Source organism: Temnothorax curvispinosus, unplaced genomic scaffold (assembly GCF_003070985.1).
Source record: "Temnothorax curvispinosus isolate PA1 unplaced genomic scaffold, ASM307098v1 QBEX01009282.1, whole genome shotgun sequence".
Classification (NCBI taxonomy): Eukaryota; Metazoa; Arthropoda; class Insecta; order Hymenoptera; family Formicidae; genus Temnothorax; species Temnothorax curvispinosus.
The window spans coordinates 124492-134454 of NW_020219062.1; the positions used below are offsets into that span (position 1 = coordinate 124492).

At 42.8% G+C, this 9963-nt stretch overlaps 1 protein-coding gene and 1 long non-coding RNA gene across 3 annotated transcripts in view; one reads left to right on the plus strand and one right to left on the minus strand.

Moving 5' to 3' along the window:
• The window catches only part of LOC112458859, an 8650-nt gene extending 219 nt beyond the window's left edge, over positions 1–8431 (plus strand). Inside the window, exons 2-6 of one of the 2 annotated variants that reach the window (XM_025022682.1) lie at positions 587–719; positions 1875–2005; positions 5901–6050; positions 6338–7260; positions 7350–8431. In XM_025022682.1, coding sequence (XP_024878450.1) covers positions 587–719; positions 1875–2005; positions 5901–6050; positions 6338–7260; positions 7350–7583 — 1571 coding nt within the window. In that variant the 3' untranslated portion in view covers positions 7584–8431. Of the gene's footprint in view, positions 1–586; positions 720–1874; positions 2006–2081; positions 2195–5900; positions 6051–6337; positions 7261–7349 lie in introns of both variants that reach the window. The other variant, XM_025022681.1, reaches the window with a different exon arrangement.
• Positions 2079–3859, minus strand: LOC112458860. Its single transcript, XR_003041251.1, has 3 exons — positions 3288–3859; positions 3058–3159; positions 2079–2156 (listed from the first exon to the last, which is right to left on the minus strand). It is a non-coding gene; the product is annotated as an uncharacterized LOC112458860 (long non-coding RNA).
• Positions 8432–9963: the final 1532 nt, after the last annotated feature.

Below are 9963 nucleotides of genomic sequence, written 5' to 3' on the forward strand. Positions count from 1 at the left end.
AGAGAGAGAGAGAGAGAGAGAGAGAGAGAGAGAGAGAGAGAGAGAAATAAAACCTACTTTGGAGAACCCCACTGTCGCTTTCCCCTCCCCCGTTGCCCTGACATTTTCAAGACTTTCTACTTCTACCGGAGTTCACCGACCCCTCCTTCGATCCGCGATCGCGAAGCGCACGTTCGTGTCGTGAACCGATCGTGACATTTTCAACGATTAATCGAATTCATCTCCGCTTTGTCCCCATGCGAAATGTCACATTCAATTCCGCTTTGAAGTCCATCTTCGATCACGCCAATTGATCCTAATATCTACTACAACGTTTATTATCATCTACGGAAATTTTCATTAAAGATTTTCGAAAGCTTCAACGCATAAGTTATTTAAAAATTAGGACGACCTTTATCCGAGAATCCTTACTACTGAATTCTGCAACATAATTTATACAATTTCTAAAAAATTGTATTATTATTAAACGTCGTGACTGTCACGCGAAGAAGCTATAAATTGAATTTAATAGAAAGTGAATGGTGTGACTCATTCGTGACGCAAAAAATGAGCATTATTAATCAGTAAATCATATTTCTGTCCGCAGGGACGCAGGTCAGAGCGCAAGATGATGAAGGCGGCGACGGACTTGACGCGAACGCCGAGGAACTTTGTCAGGACAGGCCGGGCGACGAATACTTTCGCTTGAGCGTTGAAGGAGACTGTCGTGATGTCGTGAGGTAAGTCGCGCCGTATTATTTCATCCGCGAATACAGGATCGGATCGAGCCAGTTCAGTGCAGCACCGTCCCCAAGCAGAATATTACATAAACTTATACTATTTCACGCAAAAAGTAATAAAAAATTCAAGCACCGGTTTTCCAAGAACTTGAAGAACACCGGCAAGTTGTCTCCGCGCTTTACATGATTATAATTATATCGTTTTATGTAATGCGTTTAATTTACAGCGACCGCGGGTGAATGGAATCGCGTAAGGTGAATCGGGTTTTTAATATAAAAAAAGCTAGCTCGCTGACTCACTTCCGCCTGTACCTCGACTTATATCACTGACTCTACCGGTCGCCAGGAAGCAGACTTGTCAGACTCAATCACTATGTACTTTCCCCGGATCGCGCCGGTTCTAATCTTGCTAATTTAATCCTATTCGCCCACTTTTATTCACATATATATTCAAGAAAACTTTGCTTAAAATTGCCCGTTAAAAGAACGCAGGAACCGAGGTACGCATGCGACATTTTGGTTAGCTCTCGTTCGGCACCATGACAGAGAATGTATAAGCTCCAAGGGCACCCGGTTTTGATAGAACGCATAATAAATATCCCGGAATGCAGATGACGTCGATGACAATAGGTCATCGGTTGGTAAAAATAACGTCAATCGTTATTCATTGATCCAGGATGTGACTGATCAAGAATGCTTCGATCAAATTTTCCAGGACTCAAGGCGATCTAGTAGATGCAGCCCCGAGACCAGTTTAACATTTCCCTTGCCATTTGATATTTTTTATAGTCGACACGAATAAGCTTTCCTTTATCGCATTCCTAATACAGCAATCATCGTGCCTTCGTTTATTCAACGAGTTTCGTTCACGCGAGTACGACCGGCAAAACCTAAAATCACGTCAGCGGAATACAATAGAAGCGCATAAACTCTATATTACTCATATTACGTCGCGACAATGGCTCAACGCGTAACGCCCGTTTATAATATGTCGATGCACATATACTTGCTTGTTGTAAACGTATTGTTTCATCTCTATTGTATTTCGCGCTTAATTATTTTGCGAATCGAAGGGAAATTCGAAATTACTGCTCACGTTCGAAGCTACACTGCAAGGTGCGTGCGAAAAGATTTTCGATATGAAAATGATCTTAGGTGCGACAAAGCCACCGAGATCGGGGTGACCAGGCTGGCGACGGTGCGGTGCCCCACGGGTCTCGCGTTCGACATCGAGCGGCAGACCTGCGACTGGAAGACGAACGTGAAGAACTGCGATCAGCTCGAGAGTAAGCGAACGTCACGTCTTTTTCCCTAGTTTAGACTCACGCAGGCACCCTTTGTTTTCTGTCCCGGCTCCGGCAGGTGTACAAGGTCCGGCCTGAAGCAAATCACGTGTCCCAGCGGACTGGCCTTTGACGTGGACAAACAGACCTGCGACTGGAAGGGCAAAGTCACCAACTGTGACAAGCTCGAGAGTAAGTCGGAGAATCGGCGATGGCGGCCGGCCAATCTCGCCGGTCAGATCGCCGATTCCCCTCGTAGACTCGCAACGTAGCACGCACCGTTCGTATCATTAGCAACTAACGCATGATACCGTTTTCACGCACCTAAACGCAGTCTCGCATCCACGATGCGGAGCGACCCTGAACGTCTCTGAACGCTCATCGAGAGGTATCGAATAAAGGATGAAAATAGAGATACCGTTTTTGGAAATAAAATTTTCTCAAATTGCTCGAAAGTCTTCACGATCGATCACGATTTTGTTCCGATAACGCCGTTACCCAATTACGAGCAAGAAGTCGCTTCTTTTAATCGCGATACGAGACATTGCGCAACCGTTTTTTCGTTACGTAAGCAACGTGGCTCGAAAAAGCCAGCTATGCGAAACTTTCCAACGACGCGCGAATGCCATTAAACCGGAAAGCGCGCATTAACACGACGACGGGATTCGACGGACGGGATTCGACGCGAGATTGATCGCGAGTGAGGAAACAAGGGGGGAAATTTGTACTTTCAGAGCGGAGAGCGATTAACGATCGAAAATGCCCGGGTCCCCGATACTTTCGAGAGACGTTTCACGCCCGACGCGCCGCGGGGATTTCTCGCCCGACCACTTTCGTCCTGAAGCTCGAGGCGAGTCTCGATGGGGGATTGGTTTCGATTTTCAGCGAAAGTATCGGGGCCCAGCGGGGGCTCCATTCTATGCCTCATCGTTTCGAGCGAAACGAAAACGTTTCAGAGACGCGATGGTCGTGAAAACATCGAGCGGCTAACCCGGTTTCGAATCCTCGAAACTATCTCCCTGTAATATTTTTCTCATGCAATTTCCACGACTCACCGCGCATATGACTAACAAAACTGCACTTTCCAATGGAGTTGGACGAAGAGACCAGTGTTCTCGATTCCGTTCCGGTTTAATAGTCCACCGTCCTCGTTTCAACTATTTAGAAGATGGTTATTAAATATTTTATACGGGCATCAGTTAACTTTTCTTTTTTTTTTATAATCACGTTGAGAATTCCTTCTGCTGAAGAATCTCTCTTTTCACGGAAGGCAATTTCAACTCACGCTAATTCTCTCTCGCCGCAATTGAGTTAACCGAACGTTTAATGTGATATTTGATTCTTGCGGTTTCGTCCAATTTTTTACTGGACTTGCTGTCAGCTTAACGTCGGTCTGTCATCAAATCGTTAACACTATGTTGCGTGCCGGTGCGCACGCGGAAGACTATTACGCTTCCGCGTTACGACACTGTTCCCTTGTGAGCGGCGATAACCGGTAGCAAAAATATTTATCTCGCGCGAACGTATATTAGACATATCTCGTTTAACGACCGCAGAGGCATTTACTTTTGAGTGACAGCGTTCGAAGTTGGTTACTGAGTAAGCGGATCTCGCGCTAAGTGATTTCCGCCGTAAGAGATCACGGGAGGAGGAAGAGAGGAGAGCAACGTTTGCGCAAAGACGTGCATAAAGTCACATGTTGCAATTCGCGCATTGATAATCTCTCCACTTCGGGGATAATCACGATTTTTGCCACCGGTGTTTCAAAACGTAATTGCATTTAACGCACCGCTGCGTTCGATTCTTATTCCACTGAGTACGAACTTTGTGTTTAGATAAATTAATTCTGATACCTCGAGCGGCCATCAGATAAACTTTAAAAGTATTAGAACATAATCGCGGTATTTATTTCGCATCGTACGTTACCGCCAACGATGCAAATTTCAAATGTCACGAGTCTTTCTCTGCAGTTTTAAATACGAGTCAACAAATTGGCACGCAATAATTTTCTAACATTTAGCGATCTCCCTTCTCTCCCTAATTCGCTCCAGGTACGAGGTTTCACATATTCGTTCGCCGATCTTTCTCTCTACATCCAGATCGGTTTCGCTTCGGCGATCTGGCCTCCTTTACAGGAGTAGCTCCTCGCTACTCGGTCAGTCGTCTGACCGGCTTGCTTTTACTACTGAAGTCTCGCGCGCGATCAGTCCGATCGTTAATCTCATTGAGAGAGATAGAGACTCCTCTTTCGCCAGTAATTCTCGTCTCTCACGAGCGTCAGACGGCGAGAAATGGTAACGCGACTTTTTCACGTCCATTTTCTGTAATTTCAATGTCTGTCGCAGCTGTCGATCGGTAAACAAGATTTCGCATACTTTCTTTTGATCACAATTACGGTATATAATTAAGCTACAAGGTGTAGGAAACAAGAATCATCGATTTCCAAGCGACAGAAGAATCCACATGGAGAGTTTTAACAAATTGAATCTTCACGAATGCGAGTTAATAACAAAAAGAGATGACGTTATTTTCATTTCACGTTTCATCAATTAATTCTGAAAATCGCGATATCATCAAACACGCCAAATTCCTCCATGCCCACGCTGCTTTATACTCTAATTTCATTTTGCAATAGTTATTCTCGCTCCTCTAGTTTCGCTCGCACCACATCACATTTCCAAAGCTCATTTTTTATCTCTCTCTTTCTTTCTCTCTGCCTCTCTCATTCTCTCATACACACGAATAACGGCTTGCGTGCATCGCTGCCAGTCAACGAGGCAGACAAATGCCGAGTCAAAGTTTATCTTTTAGAGTCGCCGTCGAGCGAAAGATAAACAGTCTTCCTGCGAAAACCGGTAAAGAGGTTGCAGGACGAGCCGTATACATTTTACCCTTTTGTGGATAATGAAATGAGAAGCTTTGAGAAGCGTTGACTGACCGACAAAATGTGCACTTTGTAGTGGACGGCAAATGTAAAAAAAAAAAGAACTGGAGGACGAAAATAAAAGGGAAACCAAACGAGACGAGACGAAAGCCATTCCGACGGAGGATCAAAATAAGAAAAAAGAAACTTGGAGGGCAGTGGCGTAGGAACGAGCACGTCCGTCAAGGCGTTCTCTTCTCCGAAAGAATTGCGAGAGCTCGAAATCCTTGAGTTATCTGTATATATACATTATGTGTATATACTCCGCCACCACGCGTTAAAAAAGTACACAGAGTAGAGATTTAATATGTTACTGTGTTCGCTAGGGTGGACAAGGTATAGGCTGCGGAAATTGGGTGGCACGAATTAATTCAGCACGACCTCCCCCCAGCTTAACAGTTTTATCTTGCATCTTCGTATTTTCGCCAAGTCTATTATGTAGAACGACACACGGTTCCTACGCTGCTGCGTGTAAATAAACGGGGAACAGTCGCATTCGGGCCTTGATTACACCTGTAGCTGGTCAAGTGAATTACTTAGAGCACCAACAACAGTTAGAATTTCATATTCAGTAGATAGCCATAAAGTGCCTGTTACAAAATCTTAATTAACTTGATTATACCTTGATTATATCTATAGTTCTCCACGTGAATTACGTGGAGCATGATAACAATTTCATACAATATTCGGTAACCTGCCTTAAACCATTTATTACGAGATCTTTCATCTATTTTGGTATAATTAATAATATCGATTTAGTTTGAATCAATACTTAATAAAGAAAATAGCGCTCTGATGAACGGTAATTAATTGATATACGTTATGGTCGATTGATTGAAAGCGCAATAAGTGTATTATGTACTGGACATTCTATGGTTATTCTATTGATATTCGATGGATTCCTATACACCTGCTCGATATTTTGGATGGTAGTCAATTTGTGGACGAGCGTCTAACGGAGATTGCGTTTTACAGAGCCGCGTAAGGTCTTGCCCATCCTCAAGACCGACGAACCCATTTGCCCGGAGGGGAAATTGTCGTGCGGTAACGGCGAATGCGTCGACAAGGAACTCTTCTGTAATGGCAAGCCCGACTGCAAGGACGAGTCCGACGAGAACGCCTGCAGTAAGTGTTGCAACGTACAATACTGCGTTCGCCTACTGTGATCGTGTAATGTTAACGCGAGCCAATCCCACATTTGGATTACAATCATGTTGCGCAATAGAATCGGCGTCGAGTAATTATTAAGCTATTAAAGTGGATGTATATAATGATGTCTTTAATAACTTCGGTATCAAAAGACGGCTCGACACGTGTATAATGGCGCTTTAAGTTAAATTCTTCTTAAGTAAAAAAATTATTTTAATATTCTTAATCAATACATGTTATTGAAAAAAACATTCGTGTTACAGCCGTGGAGACCGATCCCAATCGCGCACCGGATTGCGATCCCACGCAATGCGTCCTGCCCGATTGCTACTGTTCGGCCGATGGCACCCGTATACCCGGCAACATCGATCCCCAGCAAGTGCCGCAGATGATCACGATCACTTTCAACGGCGCCGTGAACGTGGACAATATCGATCTCTACGAGGAGATCTTCAACGGGCAACGACAGAACCCGAACGGCTGCCAGATTCGCGGTACATTCTTCGTTTCTCATAAGTACACCAACTATTCGGCGGTGCAGGATCTTCATCGACGCGGTCACGAGATCTCGGTGTTCTCGTTAACGCACAAGGAGGACCCGCAATATTGGAGCCAGGGTACATACGACGACTGGCTGGCGGAGATGGCCGGCGCCAGGCTGATTATCGAGCGTTTCGCCAATATCACCGATGGCTCCATCATCGGCGTGCGAGCGCCCTACCTCAGGGTCGGCGGTAACAAGCAGTTCGAGATGATGGCCGATCAGTTCTTCGTGTACGACGCCTCCATCACCGCGTCTCTGGGACGCGTGCCAATTTGGCCGTACACATTGTACTTCAGGATGCCGCACAAGTGCAACGGCAACGGCGGTAATTGCCCGTCGAGGTCGCATCCAGTCTGGGAGATGGTGATGAACGAGCTTGACCGCAGGGACGACCCCACTTTCGACGAGTCCCTGCCGGGATGTCACATGGTCGACTCCTGCTCCAACATCCAGACCGGCGAGCAATTCGCTCGTCTGCTCCGACACAACTTCAACAGGCATTTCAACACCAACCGAGCGCCACTCGGTCTTCACTTCCACGCGTCCTGGCTGAAGAGCAAGAAGGAGTATAAGGATGAACTGATCAAGTTTATTGAGGAGATGATCGCCAGGAGCGACGTGTACTTCGTTACTATGGTTCAGGTGAGAGATCGAGCTTGCATTATTGACAATCATTGATGCATTCGTTATGCGTTAAAAATCCAAAGTTTCACATCTCGTTTCTCTTCAAGGTGATTAAGTGGATGCAGCAGCCCACTGAGCTGTCCGCGCTTAGAGATTTCCAGGACTGGAAGGAGACCTGTGACGAAAAGGGTCTACCTTACTGCTCGTTGCCCAACGCCTGCCCTCTGACGACCAGAGAGCTGCCCGGCGAGACCCTGCGTCTCTTCACCTGCATGGAGTGCCCCAACAACTATCCGTGGCTGCTGGATCCGACCGGCGACGGCTTCTCCGCGAGAAAGTGATCTTATCATCCGCGAGACGAGCAACGCGCCGACGCGTCGACCGGCCGTGCGATCCGGTTATCAAAGATCGATCGTTTTTCCGGCAAGTCCAAAAATCCACGTCGGATAAAAATGTGGTAATCGACCACGGCGCGAAACGAGGGCGCAGCTCTGAAAGACATGGAGAAAGCAATCGGGCGACGGACGCGTTGAGGCGCGAGATTTCGGCGTGGAGATCCCGGAATCGTTTTATCACACAATTAAAAAGCGGTCACACGCTTGAAGATCGAGCCGCAATACTAATGTTAAAGTGGAGCAAAGCGCGTCTCTGCTTTCGCGAGGGAAAACGCACCACGCCCGGTTTCTCTTCCGCGCCTATAACTATTATTATTATTTATGTAAATTAGAATCGGTAAAATCGCACATCGCCGCATGCGGTCGCGAGGATGGTCGCGTATCGATTTCTCGTAGGAAATGCCATCGCGTACGATCGCCGACGAAAACTCGCGGGAAAAAGCTCTTCTCTTTTCTATCCGTGTGACGAGAGCGGTGAGCTACAGTCTTAAGATGCGACTCTTGAAAATCGATGCTCGACGAGAACGAGACAATCCCGCAGACATCCTACTTGTACATACCACCGGATCCTTGCCCCCTCCCCCTTCAATTCTCGTTCTTGTTGTTTTCTGGAGAGTTATATACGATAACAGAACCTCGCGACCGGTGAAGCGAAAGACGAAAAACTAAATGTACCATCCCGTGCCTCTCTAAACATGTACTCCTTAGAATTTAAGCAACGCGCGACATTCTATAAGTACATAATTTTTAGTCCTTATAATTTCTCCGAATAAAAACTGTACGTACAAAAATAATATGTGGGTATTATATACTGACTGTCCCGCAATCATACAATATATTTTATATATATAATCGCTATAATATAATAATAATTATATCAAAAGATCTCATAATAAAGATTATAATACTGATGTGATGCTTTATAGTAAAAAAAATTAAATAATGTATAATAACATATTTACAAGTTTAAGCCCGTAATTGAATGTTTAAATCTAAATATCTACTATAAAAATCTTTAAAGATTGATTTCTGCATCATATTATACAACATTTAATTCTGTAACTTCTGCAAGAATGTACAAATTAATTCTAATTTTTGCATTTTAAGAAATTAGTTTTAACTTCTGCATGTTAAGAAATTGGTTTTATCTTTGATTTAGCCGTCGTATATTCTTGCGAGATGCAACATTTCCCTTTCAGGATATTATTAAGCATTTTCACCACGACAAGGTCATCATAGAAGGGACTTATTAAAATTAAGTAAAAGGGGCTTACATTGTCTAAAAAAAAAAAAAAAATAAATAAATAAAAAGTTCATCGCTGCTACGAAATATTTAATATATTAAGATAATTATCAAATTTATTTTTATTTACTCATTTTCTTAAATATCATGCTGTTTCTTTATTAATATTTACTAGCACTTTTTCTGGTAAATAATATTTACTAACAATTAATATTTTTAAGCAACAACGCTATTTTTGCTGAACAAAAACACCCAAAAAGAGTATTCTATTTACAAAGTGAAATTCTTGTAATCTCATATTCTAAGCAAAAACTTTTACAGAAAGAGTATTCCTCTGGTCAATAAAGTGGACTATTCATCAAAACTCTATTACATATTATTCTAACGGTTTTCCTCTTGTATTAAGAGGAATATGTTTACTTGTAACGGAATATAATCTGTATACAAGAAAAAAATGATATTAAGAAGAGCCTGAAGAGCAAGATTGTAGATGCAAAAAATTTCTCTAATTGTAAAAATATTGTGCTTAGAATATTTTCCTCTTGATTTTAGAGGATTCCTCTTGAGGCCATATATAAGAATAAAATTTAAGATTTAGAAGATTCTGCTAAAACTAAGATTTTTTTGGTAAATATATAGCTTGACAGCCTTTATATTTTTAATACACTTTCTTAGGCACTTATTTCTAATATTTTTGGTTATAGTAGTTTTTTATACCTTATAATTCAGTATTTTATTTCCTGCCTTACTGTACTACATAGGCTAGATTCGGGGAGCGCACTATTAGCGCTATTTGCTTATTCTATCCTTGTTTTACACCTGATGAGCGATAAAGATAGAACGATGCAATCGCGCTCCCCGAACGCAGCCAATATTATATTCTTTATTATATTTTATATTATTTCAATAATTGGATTGACTAACTTCGTTTAATAATCTACGATTTATTAAATCTAATTTTAAATTTTAAATTTTATTTTTTAATTCTTAATTTAAAATTAAAAATAAAAAAATTTTTTACTTTTTAAATTTTTAAATTTGTTTTAATTTCTCAAAATTATACTCTGCCATATTATTTATTTT